The sequence below is a fragment of the Danio aesculapii genome, chromosome 21, assembly GCF_903798145.1.
Source record: "Danio aesculapii chromosome 21, fDanAes4.1, whole genome shotgun sequence".
NCBI classification, from domain to species: Eukaryota; Metazoa; Chordata; class Actinopteri; order Cypriniformes; family Danionidae; genus Danio; species Danio aesculapii.
In genome coordinates this window covers 38,615,393-38,631,333 of record NC_079455.1, presented here as the reverse complement: position 1 = coordinate 38,631,333, position 15,941 = coordinate 38,615,393, and the positions used below count along the sequence as shown (strand labels likewise).

The following is a 15,941-nucleotide window of genomic DNA, read 5'->3' as shown; positions in this document are numbered from 1 at the left end:
ATAACAAATTATAAAAGTAATATTCTTAAATTAATATTAATATTAAACTACGAATACTTGCAAAATATCATACTAAATTTAACAATATACTCGATCACAGAAAAACACACAATCACAAGTATAAATCGCAAATATAAACTGTAAAGGATTTTCTGTAGAATCTACAGTAACTTACAGGCAGCAGTTTGCCAGTAACTTTACTGTAAACCAATTACTGCAAAAATACTGTATTTACATTTACAGCACCATTTATCTCGCTCTATATGTATTTAAGGTATTGTATGTCTGTAAAATATACAGTAATTTTTACAATATAACTTTAAAATACAGTAATATACTATATAAGTGTCATACAGTAAAATACAGTTCATATTACAGTTAAATACTGTGTAATTTACAAAAATTGCTAACAGTGAAATATTCATTCATTCATTTTCCTTAGTGCCCTTAGTCCCTTATTTATCAGGGGTCGCCACAGTGGAATGAACTGCCAACTATTCCAGGATATGTTTTACGCAGCAGATGCCCTTCCAGCCATAGCCCCAGTAATGGGAAACACCTATACACACTCATTCACACTCACACTCTTACACTATGTACAATTTAGCTTACCCAATTCACCTATAGCACGTTTTTGGACTGTGGGGGAAACCGGAGCACCCGGAGGAAACCCACGCCAACACAGGGAGAACATGCAAACTCCACATAGAAACCCCAACTGTCCCAGCCAGGACTCGAACCAGTGATCTTCTAGCTGTGAGACCACAGTGGTAACCACTGAGCCACCGTGCCGCCCCTAACTATGTAATATAACATATTAAACTGCATAAGCTTCAAAAAGCCGTACTAGATCTCTGATTTAGAAACCATACACATTCACCAAATAAAAGACACTATTACAAACCCAATACTCCATTAAAACGATGCCTTTCACTAAGTTCATAAACGCTGGAGAGCAATTATAAATCAAGCTAGTGAAAATATAACCTTCATTCGCTCCCACAGACCCGCGGTTTAGCGCTCGTCCTCCTCCCTCTTATCCTGTTTTTCTCACACTTTGGGTTGGAGGCTCTTGTTCTCAGAGATTGATGAGACTGTAGGCTGTATGTGTGAGACAGACAGTGTGTGTGTGTGTGGGAGTGAACAATAAGCAATATCTCAGAGCGGTTTTTGGCTCTTGAAAGATAAAAAGCTTTGGCAGAGCCGCATGTTTCTGTTAGAGACACCAAGCAGAGACAGAGCAGCTTTTCATGAGCGTAAAGTTAAAGCCTGAACAAACACCCTGTGACCAGTCCCTGTGGTCAGATTGTAACACTCCATATTCCGATGTTTGATATCGCCAGCTATTGAATATGAAGGTAATATGTGTGACCTGATATGGATGAATAACAAAACAGCAATGGTGCTGGTTGCTTCACAAATATTCGGAAACGTGTCCTAGCACTCATATTTCACGCAAAAAAAAAAGGATGATTTACTCACTATTTACTCACCCTCCAAATGTTTCTGAGTGTCTTTCTTCTGTTGAACACTTTTAAATATATTTTGAAGAATGCTGGAAACCTGTAACTATTGACTTCCATTTGGGAAAAACAAATACTATGGAAGTCAATGGTTACAGGTTTCCAGCATTGTTCAGAATACATTTTGTGTTCAACAGAAGAAAGAAAGTCAAGCAGGTTTAGAACAAGTGAAGGGTTATAATAGCCGCGTTTCCACTATCGTGCCTAAAGCAAGCGAGCCAGGGCGAGCCAAGGCCAGTCGCGTTTCCACTATCACTTCCGGGGCGTAATCGGGCCAAAGCGGAGCTTCCTTGGGGCCAGCGTCCGGCGTTTTTCGGCCCGCCGAATACCTTGGGCCAAGGAGGGCCAACTGGGGCTTCGGGGCGGGGTTACGTACAAAGGCGGAGTTTTCCTGTCAGGTAAAGAGGAGACAAGATGCTTTCTTCCCTTACATTTGTTTTGCTATCGCGCTTGATCAACTCACTAAGCAGTTGCAGTTGTCGTTTTATACGTCGTTCTCGTCGCTCGGCTGCTCTTTTGCGCCTTGCAGCCAAAATCTGTGTTCGAAGTAAATGCCGCCGAACTCGAATGTCCTTATCCAGGGATCGCTGTCTGGCCTTACACCAACAGACCACAAACAGTAAAAAAGCAATCGCTTCGGTGTTCTCCATCTTCCAGCTCTCGTAGTGATGCCAGGTTGTGTTTGTGGTTATAATTTGAGTTTTTTGTTCCCGCTGAAGTGGGCGGGTTATGTGACGGTTGTGTGACATTTGATTCGGGGGACGTTCTGGGGGCGGTGTTTGCGTGACGCGCTGCGAGCAACTAGCCCGACAGTGGAAACGCGACATGATTTCGGCCTCATTTCTCAACCTCCCGGGCTATTGGCCCGGCCTGGCCCGATTAAAGCCCTGGCTCACACTGGCCCGATAGTGGAAATGCGGCTAATGACAGAACTTTCTTTCTCTTTTGGTTGAACCATCCCTTTAGGCAGCTCTAAATGTAACTTTGCAAGTATATTATTATAAACAGAGAGGATTGTTTACCTTTTTTTTACAAACACTATTTATCAGCATGTTGTGCAGCTTTGCATTACAGGAATACATAATATATAAAAGTATATATGGTAAAAGTCAAATAAAAAGTAAATATGGCTATTGATATTACAAATTACCATACACAATAATAATATTACTATTTTACTGTATTTTTCATTACATAAATACTTTCTTGGAAAGCCAAGATATTTATTTTAAAAAGAACTTTTGATAAGTAGTTGTGTACACTCACCGGCCACTTTATTAGGTCCAACTGCTTGTTAACTCAAATTTCTAATCAGCCAATCACATGGCAGCAACTCAATGCATTTAGGCATGTAGACATGGTCAAGACGATCTGCTGCCGTTCAAACTGAGCATCAGAATGGGGAAGAAAGGGGATTTAAGTGACTTTGGTTGTTGGTGCCAGACGGGCTGGTCTGAGTATTTCAGAAACTGCTGATCTACAGGGATTATCACGCACAACATCTCTAGGGGTTACAGAGAATGGTCCGAAAAAGAGAAAATATCCAGAGAGTGACAGTTCTGTGGGCGCGGATGCCTTGTTGTTGCCAGAGGTCAGAGGAGAATGGCCAGATTGGTTTGAGCTGATTGAAAGGCAACAGTATCTCAAATAACCACTCGTTACAACCGAGGTATGCAGAAGAGCATCTCTGAACACACAACACATCCAACCTTGAGGCAGATGGGCTACAGCAGCAGAATACCACACCGGGTGCCACTCTTGTCAGCTCAGAACAGGAAACTGAGGCTACAATTCGCACAGGCTCAGCAAAACTGGACAATAGAAGATTGGAAAAACGCTGCGACATTCGGATAGGAGAGTCCGAATTTGGCGTCACCAACACGAAAGCGTACATGCATCCTACCTTGTATCAACGGTTCAGGCTGGTGGTGGTGATGTAATGGTGTAGGGGATATTTTCTTGGCACACTTTGGGCCCATTAGTACCAATTGAGCATCGTGTCAACACCACAGCCTACTTGAGTATTGTTGCTGACCATGTCACTCCTTTAAGACCACAGTGTACCCATCTTCTGATGGCTACTTCCAGCAGGATAAAATGCGCCATGTCATAAAGCGTGACTCATCTAAAATTAACATGACAATGAGTTCACTTTACTTCACATCATGGATGTGAAGGCGACAAATCTACAGCAACTATGTGATGCTTTCATGTCAATATGGACCAAAATCACCTTATTGAATATGCCACGGAGGATTAAGGAAGTTATACTAGTAAGGTGTACTTATTAAAGTGGCTGATGAGTGTATGTAATAAAGGCGTAAAAATTATAATTTACTGTGAATAATAAGTAAATAATTGCATTTCAACCAGCCATAAATCTTTATGTGCATTATGTTACTTAATTATATGTGCATTTTCAAATTAAAAAATTAAAATTTTATAAAATCAAATTATAAAATTAAAAAAGTCAATTAGAAAATACTACTTAATTACAAATTATTTGCTAAGTATTTCAGAAAATAATAATAAAAAATGATAATAATAATAATAATTATTATTATTGTTATTTAATAACATAATTTTTTAAATCAATTAGAGAAACACTACATTATTATTTCATTTATAAAGTATTTCAAATAGTAGTAGGCAGTTATTCCTCTTTCATTCCTTCTCAAATGAGTTTTTATTTGATGCAGAAAACCGCAGGGATATTTCTCTGTTTTGAAATGCTTTTTTTGTTGTTGATGTTGGGGCATGATGCATTTTGAAATGCACATTTTAAACAACTCAAGCAAACCCCAGAGAAGGACTCACTATGAGCCAGACACTAAAAACATTTTAATCGTGAGCATTTTACAACCAAAGATCACAGTCAGATTACACATAAATGCAAAACACTCTTTATGATCTGATATTTATGCTAAATCCTATTATGTTCCTATGCAATGCTATTGTTAATATTTTTAAGTAACAACCAACTGGTAAAGAACAGTTTCAGTTTCAGAATTTGTCCAAAAACATGGTATTTTTAGGTATTATTTTGCTGAGCTCTATCTTAGAAGCTTTAATAATTACTAGTTTTGCATAGTACTCAATTACTGAGAGTATATCACCAAAATCTTCAATGTAAAGCTGATTTGGAATCATTTATAGTATGAGAAATGCTGTTAAAACATAATAAAATATCATCAAATTTCATTTGCTTGAATAAGAGTGTCTTTCAGGATTGCGGTATATGTTTAATCATGCAGAAGAGGTGCATCTGTATGTTGATGTATACAGTAGATGTTGTTTACTGCTTCGTGCCTCCTATAGAGAGCACACAGATGTCCCGCTGTGCTCTGGAATATTCCATAAACCTTTCCATTCGCTCACCGAGAGACTGCTGGGAATTCTCAACGGAGAGTCTGCTTTTATCCGGAATGATCTGGAATTATCCCTATAGGGTTGGTAATGCCTGGCACACACACAGCGCCGTCTTGGCTGTCAGTTTTTTTTTTTGTTTTTTTTTTTCTGCCACTGCCAGGGAAGGATGGACACCTTCGGTCTGAAATTTAATTAAGACCTCGCTCAACACGTCCTGCTGCGCTGGCAGATTCAAGCCAGAACAACGAGCACCGAATGCACACATGGACAAAAATAAAGAACAACTTGACCCACTTCGGGTTGAGCAGTCGGTCTGTCTAACCTGCTTGAATTCTGATTTTCTGAATATCAAGCCAAAACTGTGAGCTTCGTAAAATTTATGGATACTGCTTGGTAGAGATATATAGAGATAGTGGCTATAACTTCAATATAAGCAAACATAAGGACAGACAGTTTAATGATGGCATAATGGAGTTATGTGAACCTTTACCACAAAACCAGCCATAAGTGTACATTTGTTGTCAATTTTTAAACAAAAATTTATTACAGGTGATTAAATTACCTTTCAGCTGATGTATGGTTTGTTTGGATATGAGTTAGAGTTTAAATTATTTTGGTTGAATTGTTTAAGATATGACAATGTTGGAGAGAAGCTGTTTGTCCTGGTTTGAGCTGCATTTCTACCAATGTCATTAACAATATTGTCTGGATTGGTGTGATGGTGAATGTTGAAAATTACAGATAGGTTTTAATCCATTATGCCATCTAAGGTTGCACAGTTTACCGGTACTATGGTAGTATCGCGATACTATGGCTCCATAATACTGGTGGTGCCACTGTAGTTTGTAAACAGTAGTATCGTCACTAATGGTTTATCTACAATAGATAATGTTGCATGTGGAAAAGTCACTAAAATGCTCACATGTTTGTGCAACAATAAACCATTTTATTCGAATAGTCTGCGGAGCTCTTTAAGGTTGCAAAACTGTGTAGAATTCACAACTTTTATGGTAGCCTATTGCACGTTTTCTAATGCTTAAGTTCGAACAACACAGTCTCGCGGCAATTCGTAACATTTTGATTTAGTGGCTAATTCTTATGAATTCATACGATCTAATTCGTACAATTTAGTACGATTTGCTCATCCCCCAATGACGGTTGAGGTTAGGGGTAGGTGCCACGCCTCTTTTTTAAAATCGTACAATTTCGTACGACTGAACTGACAAAACGTAAAATGCTTACGTTTTCTCGTGATATCAGGCTGGTTCGTACGCACATCTGAGTCGGTTAATTTTTGTTCCTGTTATATGATTTATTAGCGACCGTGACAATCTCTTTAAAAGAACGACTCACGAAGTGAAGTTTTGATTTACTTTGGATTATTACCGGGTGCTGAACAAAAAAATAGATGAAAAACCCAAAATAGCAACAGGAAACATTGGAACAAATTTGAGCATAGCCTAATTTTGTTGGAACAATGCACATTTGTAACAAATTTCGCTCGATATAATTTGTATCGTTATTTTATTTTTGTTGGTCAGTTATCTACAGCATAAACAAAATGAATGAATATATTTTAGGTGAAGTGGCGTGCAATTAATACTTTTTGGCCTTAAGGGAATTAAGAATTACACTCAAGTAGGCCTATTTATAACATAAAATATAGTATTTCTGTCAATTTATTTAATAATTTGAGTTATGAATTACAGTTTCGCAATACCACTTGGTATCATCATACCATCTTCAGCTGGTATAGTATCCATGGGTTCTGCTACATTCATTCTTCCATGGCAGGGCGCCACACCAAAATATATCCCGCCATTGCTACATTAAAGCTTCTCATTCAAAACATTTAGTCGTTGTTTTTTTAAATAGCGGGTTATAATCGCACCAAAACGTATTAAAAGGTAAGTGAATTATAACAGCGCAATCTTTTCTGTAACCATAGTGCTGTGCATTATTTGTTTAACCCTTTAAGTTGACGTGCTGACTAACTGACTGACTGACAGGTGCATGATGCGTAAGGCTAGCAAACATGACGTAGCTTTCAGTTAAGATTAACACATAATTATCCATAATTATACTTTACAGATAAAGGTCTATGGTTCTGCATACAATGACTTTACCTTGTTGGAGTTTGTAGCCGTTTGACTTAACTTCAGGATGCATTAATGACGCTCTGTAGGTTTATTGGAGACATTCATAAATATTCCTAGCAAATCTAATAAATGTTGGAGACATACTTGTTACATAAACACACCAAATCAAACTTCAGCAGCGTTTATTTCAGGCTGCACAAGAAAATTTGCGCTTGATGTGATTGTGAATGTTGAAAAGTACAGATTTAATCCATTATGCCATTCCTTCTGGAAAGGTCTTCAGAGGTAATAGTTGTCATTTTCAACATGACAATGATTTGCTAACTGCAGTGTAATCAACACATGCTCATTGTGAATACGTACCCTGATCTACATTTCTGGAAAACCACGAATATGTACCTGGGGCCACACCTGGTTACATTTTGTGTGGGAAATGACACACCTCGGTGAGGTATGACCCCACCGACAGCTTCTATTCCTTATTGAGCTACCTCTAACCGCTTACCTCCATAAGGACGGCTTACAGTGGCTGGTGTTATGATGGATAACTTTAATATAAGCGAACATAAGGACATATTTCTGTATCCCAGTCAGGGTTGTGTAAGATTCAGAATTAAATTGGCTTACTCTAAATTAATATTTTAAATTTAAAGCTCAGTTACCCATAACGCACAAGAAGTTGAGCTAGACTGAAAGAAAAAAAGGGTTTTCTGAATTGAACCTTGGCAAATTTGTCTGTCTGATGACTAACTTTGAACTTACAGATGACCAACTAGTCAACCAATTTAACGCAGAATACAGAATTCATTTCCCCAATCTAACCAACAATCAAGTTTAACCAACAATCAATCAATCAATTTTATTTATATAGCACCTTATTACAACCAGGGGGCTGCCCAAAGTGCTTAACAGCATTAAAACAAAATTACACATTAAAACACATAAGATGATAAGAATACAGTTTAAACAAGAGTGTCAATAAAACAACAACACAGCATTTTGCACTACTGAATATCAAATGCAATTCTAAATAAATAGGTTTTAAGTTTTGCTTTGAAAAGTACCACATTCGTGATGATGCAAAGTTCTATTGACAGAGTATTCCACAGTTTTGGACCTGCCCATCTATCTGACGACGATCTAGTTTACATGTTTAACTGATTTAATCATCCATTCATCCAATGACTGACAGATGACAAACTAGTCTACCAGTTTTACTAAAAGAAAAAAGTCTGTCTAGTCAACAAGTTATGCAAGTAAAAAATAACTAACTGACGACTAGGGCCAGACGGAATCTGCGGACGTTATTTGCTATTTCTGCTGAGAATTGTGTTAAAAATGTTTAAAATGCGGATGTTGCGGATGTTTAAAATGCAAATCCAATTAGATCCACTTTATTTGGTAAACAAAGCAAGTCTCTCTTATGATATCTCTACTAAAAGACAGAAAATATTACTGTACAAACTGCAATGTACAAAAATCAGATGAACATTTTCATATTAGTCAATAATATTACTGTAATTATTATTTAAAAAACTGAATAAATATAGATTTACACATAATTACGCAAGTAAATAAACAGAATTAATGATGGGCTAAAAATCTGCAGAATTCTGTGCAGGCAGATTCTGTGTGGGCCTAGTAATGAGTCCCCATCACCATACTGGGGCATTAGGACCCACACAGAGCACAGGTTGCAGCCTAGCTTTCCCATCTGGTCTCCCATCCAGGTACTGACCAGGCGCAGCCCTGCTTAGCTTCAGTGGGTGACCATGTGAGAGTTGCAGAGAGCTAGCTGCTGACATTAAATATGAAAGGAATGAGGATGATGTGTTGAGATGATTGACATGGGACATAACTAAGCAACATAACGGTCCGTTACTGAGGAAGTAGGTCCCAATACTTGAAAACTCTTCTGTTACACACTCAAAAGTATGTACTATTTCTTCATAAACATTTAGGACATTGTGAATGCGAATATGGACACCATGAATTATAAATGTTTAAACGAATCTACCTCAAAACAGCCGCAACATGTCCTGCTAATGGCCAACAGGAAATGTTTTCCAGTCACTCAGATTACTTCTTATTGACTTCTTATTTACTCAGATCCTGCTATTATTATCCTTTTATATCAATTAATCATGTACTCTCTGACTTCTCTCCAGGTGTGGTACATGGACGGTTATCATAACAACCGCTTTGTGCGGGAGTACAAATCCATGGCGGACTTCATGACGTCAGATAACTTCACGTCCCACCGGCTCCCACACCCCTGGTCTGGAACAGGTCAGGTTGTCTACAACGGCTCCATCTACTTCAACAAGTTCCAGAGCAACATGATCATCAAATTCGACTTCAAAACCTCCACCATGAGTAAATCCCAGCGACTGGACAACGCCGGCTACAGCAACACCTACCACTACGCTTGGGGCGGACACTCCGACATCGACCTCATGGTGGACGAGGGTGGGCTCTGGGCCGTCTACGCAACCAATCAGAACGCGGGAAACATTGTCATCAGCAAGCTCCACCCAATCACCCTGCACATCATCCAGTCCTGGACCACTAATCACCCGAGGCGCAGCGCTGGGGAGTCCTTTATGATTTGCGGGACGCTGTATGTGACCAACGGCTACTCGGGAGGGACAAAGGTCTACTATGCCTACCACACCAACTCCTCAACATACGAGTATATCGATATCGTTCTGCAAAACAAGTACTCGCATATCTCCATGTTGGACTATAACCCGCGGGATCGAGCGCTGTACGCTTGGAATAACGGACATCAGGTCCTGTACAACGTTACGCTTTTCCATGTCATCCGCTCGGAGCAGCTGTAAACGTGGAGGATTTCGTTTGGAGCTTCAAATAAAAATATGGAACAAGACAATCCTTTGGAATGTCCATCAACAGATTGTTACACAATGATGTCCCTTTTTTGGTCTTGTTTTTTTAGTATAAATATTTAAACAATCTTAAAGGGATAGTTAAAAATACAAAAATTGTAATTCTGCCATCATTTACTCACTCTTCAATTGTTCTAAATCAGTTTTTGTTGTTCTGTTGAACACACAAGAAGATATTTTGAATAATGTTCGAAATCTGTTATCATTAATGCTGGTTTATACTTCTGCGTCGAGTGATCGGCATGACCCACGGCGCCTTACTTGCGCGTAGTCGTGCATTTACACTTCTGCGCGCAGTCTGTGTTGCTCTGAAATGATACTTTCCAAACGCTAGCTGGCAGTGAGGTTTTTAGGGTCCTCTGTGTCGTGTTCCTTCGCCGGTGTTTTGTTTTTTCTGAATGCTACCTTCAGTGCTTAATTTGTAAATGAATAATTCCCAGAACAAACCAGGAAATAAAAGTTACCGTGACTGATTCAGTTTTCCCAAAACATAACGTCATTAAATAGTGATATCGCAAAAAAGAGCATCACATTTCTGAACGCTCTTTAATTATTGTGTGCCATATAACGTTATAGGTCAGTCATAGATAATAAAAACATGCAGCTACAAACATAAATCATAAAAACAATCACTATTCAGTTTACTTCACTGTTATAGGCCAAGTGAAAATAAGAATTAAATGACTCACTCGGTCTAATCTTCAAGAAGAGAACCACAGTTACCTCTTCTTTCATGTTCTGTAGCTGACTTGAGATCGCTTTGTTTTTGTATCCTGATCCATTGGTGCAGTTTTATCAAGATCTCGTTTGATCAGGCTCATTATCAGATTTACTTTAAAAAATGAAATGCGGGACTGCCTCTTTGCCATTTTGAAAATACAGATATTATTTAGGCAGGCCACTGTGACATTATTCATTTTCGCTGATCACTACATGCGGAACAACAATCACCAACCAATGAGAGTGTTTGTAAACATAAGATAAATATTGATGGGGGCCAATAGATTAACGTGACTTTTGCTTTAACTTTTGCATGGTGACTATCGTCATGTGTGTGTGCGCACACGGAATCCACACAGCCTTTTCTTGCTCTCTCACACACACACGTAGGTGTTCACCACGCAAAAGTTAATGCCGAATCTATTAAAATAAATACCGGAACGCAAAACACAAATATCTGACATTTTCTGGAACAAGATCCAGCTCAAATTAAGCACTGGCTACCTTAATGTACAAGAAGCTAAAACTCGCAAACACAAAACAAAGGTAAATACAAAACAGCAGTTTCCATCTAAAGCTCCTTTACTGGACTCGACACTTGTAAACGCTCTCTGCCTCGCTTTGTCACAGCTACCAAGCCGACCAATCAAAGAGCCTGTGCTACGTATTGTTAGGACGTGTAGTTACATTTTTTGAGAGGTGTGTGTCAGCCACAGTGCGGGTTATGCGACCGCTTGAAGGCTTTGCCAGGGCATACGCATGCGCTTGATGCAGAAGTATAAAACAGCCTGCTACTGTTACTGTAAACTTTATTGTCCCCTTTTGGGGTGATTTATTCTGCAGTGTAAAAGATTTACAACGCATATATCATTCCACACACTTAAGGCAAACATTACACAACATTAATAGTACTAAAAACAGTGGCTACCTCTTCCCATTAAAATTCAGTCAATCAATCGCACAAGGAACAAATGTAAATTTAAATCTGTTGGTCCTTGCCAGAGGGACCCTATACCGAGATCCTGCGGGAAGAATTTGAAATGAATCCAAAAGAGGATGGGATATATCAGATGTTGTCTGATGAGCTTTCTTTAACACCTGAATTTCATACAAATTGGATTACCTCGTCACTTTTACCCCTAATACTTTTCTGCAGGTATTTAAAACCTTAGACAGTGAGTTCTTCTGTTTTACTTTTAAAGCAAACTAACAATTCAATCAAAAGGTTCAAGCGAATTCTATATAGTCATTATAAAATGCCACCATCAATGTGGCCTATCAATAATAAACTTTGGTAATTTTCACAGACAATAAAGTCTTTGTTGGTCTGTCCACAGACTTTCAGTATTTTCATTCAAATTGAATTTATTATCAATAATAGTACCTAGGTACTTATAACTTTCAACTCATTTAATCTTTATTTCTATAGCGCTTTTACAATGTGGATTGTGTCAAAGCAGCTTAACACAGAAGTTCTAGTAAATTGACACTGTATCAGTCCAGTTTTCAGAGTTAAAGTTCAAGTTAGTTCAGTTCAGTGTGGTTTAACTTTTACTTCTGAAAGTCCAAACACTGAAGAGCAAATCCATCAATGCGCAGCTTCACAAGTCCTAAACCAAACAAGCCAGTGGCAAGGAACAAACTAACAAAAGGAGAAACCAGGTTCAGTTGGGCATGACCATTTCTCCTCTGGCCAAACTTCCTGTGCAGAGCTTCAGTCTAAGTGCCGGAGGCTGGAGAACACTAAACGACTAATTCAATCTGGTTACTTACATTTACATATTTGCTTGACCTACTATGGAAGTCAATGGTTACAGGTTTCCAACATTCTTTAAAATATCTTCTTTTGTGTTTAACAGAACAAAAAAAATAAATAAATAAAACTGATGGCAGAATTTTCATTTTTGGGTGAACTATCCCTTTAAATATTAATAAAAAAACATATTTATGAATTTATCAAACTTTAGTGAACATTTCTGGAAAATCTGCTTATTTTACATATGAATTAAGTTTATTTTTCATACTCCACTGGCAGATATTTATTCTTGTTTTCAGCTGATTGCATTTTTGATCATTTCCGAAACAAGATTTTCTTTATTCAAGTAATTGTATCATCATTTAAAATGTTTGCATATTTGTACTGGAAAACAAGACAGAAATACCAAGCAAGGAGCTTTTGCAGTGAGAAGATGCTATGCTGAATGAAAACTAAACCATTTTAGGAACAACAGACATGTGAATGGAAAAAAAAAAATCACCAGAACAGATGCCAAAAAAATGAAATAAAGCCACGCCTTTCATTCTTTTTTAACCAAAATTACTTTGTTTTTCTAGAAGACTGTCCGATTAGATGTTTTTCAGTAGCATTTAAAGACATTTGTCCATGTTTGGCCTCGCACTCAAATGCAGGGATCACTGGGATTAGTGACGGACTAGTAAACCCAAATGGATTACTAACCCTTTCCTCATTAACTGAGAATGTGCTGGAAAACTGTTTGGTGCTTCACTATAGGCAAACTAACACGGACAGCTACTGGTCTGTGCAATATCATAAGTCCAACTTGTGTGCTTTGCAGAGCTCAATTCTTTAGTATACATGAACAAATGTGATTGGCTGGAGGCGTTGACTGTTGAAAGCTCTGTTGTCGTTCAAAGGACTCTTGTGAGATTTTACTTGAACTTCCCTGCGATTACGTTCTCTAGACGTGGACCACAACCTGATATTTTATAATGACATATATGTATGTAGCACCTGAGAACAGACCAAAGCATGCTATTGAAGTCAACATGAAATTCAACTCATCACACAATCCCGGTCTTTATATGCAAGATTGCTTCATCTTTTAGCATAATGACTGGTAACACTTTACAGTAGGGTCTCATTTTTAATGCATTACCTAATATGAACAAACAATTATTTAATACTGTTAACTAAAGGGGCTTTTACATGGCACATTTTAATATATTTTAAATGTTTAAAAGTGAGTGATTATATCTTTTGGTCAGTCAAGTGTTTACATTTTTGGTCATTAATTACCACTTTTTTTTTAAAACGAAACCATCATCGTCAGGTGGCACAGTGGTTAGCACTGTGGCCTCACAGCAAGAAGGTTGCTGGTTTGAGTCTCAGCTGGGCCAGTTGGCATTTCTGTGTGAAGTTTGCATGTTCTCCCCGTGTTGGTGTTGGTTTCCTCCCGGTGCTCCAGTTCCCCCCCCAGTCTAAAGACATGTGCTATAGGTAATTTGGTGAACTAAATTGGCCTTAGTGTATGAGTGCGTGTGTGAATGTAAGAGTGTATGGGTGTTTCCCAATACTGGGTTGCAGCTGGAAGGGCATCCACTGCGTAAAACATATGCAAGAATATTTGGCAGTTCATTCCGCTGTGGCGACCCCTGATAAATAAGGGACTAAGCTGAAGAAAAATGAATGAATGAACCATCATTATATGTAAATTAAAAAACTAGTTATTTTGTGAAAATGGTGACATCATGCGCGTATATATTACGCATTGAGTATTTATGCATGTGTGAGTACTTGACAACATTGGTGTTGTCCGTATGCGCATATGCATTGTGCTTCTTTACAAAGTGAAGTCGCCACCTACTGGCTTGGCATGCAAAATTCTTTATTTTTGCAAATCCAAGCGGACAGTGTCAAATTTTAAAAACGCAAATCTGTTCACAATTCATGTAAGTGAATGTAAGTGTACCAAAATATTAATAAATGAGGCAAAAACATTCAATAGTTCCAGGTTAATGATGGTAAATAATGTTATCAACACAACCTAAGTAAAGTGTGAATAGTTCAGTTAAATAACCGATTGGCCTCTTAAAACAATTCCTGTTTTGATGACATCACCAAGAACCAAGGTGAAATTAAAGCCCCGGTCAGATCACACAATTTTTATTGTCAGTCACTATGTCAGATTATGCGATTTTGTCTTGATAAAATCTTGACTTGTCATGGATAACAAATGTGTCAGACTACACGTTCCATCACAATCAGTCATCCCGAGAAGTCTACGACGAGCATTATTTCCCAAAGCATTCACAAGTGTTGCTATAACAATATTTCTTATCTCAATTAAATTTTTCTTATTTCAATCTTAAGAAATCTGCAGATATATGACAGAGGTTTGTGATACAACAATTACAGTGAAGCATTAATTAAATCCTTATTTTCCACTGAGCGAAAACCATCCACCCGCACAGTTGAATGGTGGACGGGCACAAACAAAAAAAAATAATCATATATTTTTCTTGGAAAAAATATCTTCTTAAAATGAATTTCGTTTGGAATAATTTTTATTTACATTTTTTATTTTAAGTATTTTTTTGTGAAAGTGAAATATTCACAGTTTCAGAGAAACCTCTATAAACTGTTAACTGTTTTCACTGTTATTGCCAAAATCATCCATTGGTTGTGAGCTCAATTTAATTAGTTTAATCAAGTATTTTGACAAAGAAACACATGCTTTTACAATGTATTAGCAGCACTGAACTGTACTCAGATTACCTCGGAAAAAACTCGGGCAGAAGGCTGACAGAACTCAGAAACTCAGGTTGTGAGAATGGAGATGTCTGCATATTTGTGCCAGTCTGTCAGATAAAATTGTCGAAACCATGACAAATTTGTGTGATCTGAGCGGGGCTTAAGTATTTGCATGAGCAAATTAAATATTAAGTCAATACAAACGTGTGAATATAGGAGGATTTCTGTCGGGTGGTATAATCATGTGGAATACGCAACATATTTGCTGTAAATCGCACGGAATTCACCTTAATCATGTCTGCTATGCAACTTAAATTAACATTATTTTTGATTCTCATACACACACACACACACAAAAACGGAGCGCCGCATCACTTGCTCCAGCTTACTCTGGGTATGTTTTTCATCAAGTGAATTATTCCCAGCACTTGCTTGTTCAAACTATGTATTTAATATAAATTGAATCAACACAATTCTTGAGATTTTTTTTTTGTGGGGACAACTTAACTGTTTAATGTTCAATCCACTTAAATTTGTAAAAACAGTTAAATTAACTTAATTTGTCCTGAGACAACATAAAGGAATTGTGTGCAACCCAGCATTTTTTCCAGTGTGGAGTAAATTAATGAATTGCCTGAAAGATGTGATTAAGACAAATTCTGCTCACGGTTGCAGCAAACATGGAATTTCGCTTCTATTTGTACGTTTGGATTGACTTTTTTTACATGGTCTACTTGCGTGGATTCTTCATTTTGCATTTGCTATAAAGCCAGCATTAGTTCACCTCATATTCAACTCCATATTCAAGAATATCTATCCTTTCCGAAAT

At 37.8% G+C, this 15,941-nt stretch overlaps 1 protein-coding gene across 2 annotated transcripts in view; it reads left to right on the top strand.

Moving 5' to 3' along the window:
- The window catches only part of olfm1b (olfactomedin 1b), a 72,895-nt gene extending 60,755 nt beyond the window's left edge, over positions 1–12,140 (top strand). For both annotated transcript variants that reach the window (XM_056446081.1, XM_056446080.1), the window contains exon 6: positions 9,160–12,140. In XM_056446081.1, coding sequence (XP_056302056.1) covers positions 9,160–9,834 — 675 coding nt within the window. In that variant the 3' untranslated portion in view covers positions 9,835–12,140. The remainder of the gene's footprint in view (positions 1–9,159) is intronic.
- Positions 12,141–15,941: the final 3,801 nt, after the last annotated feature.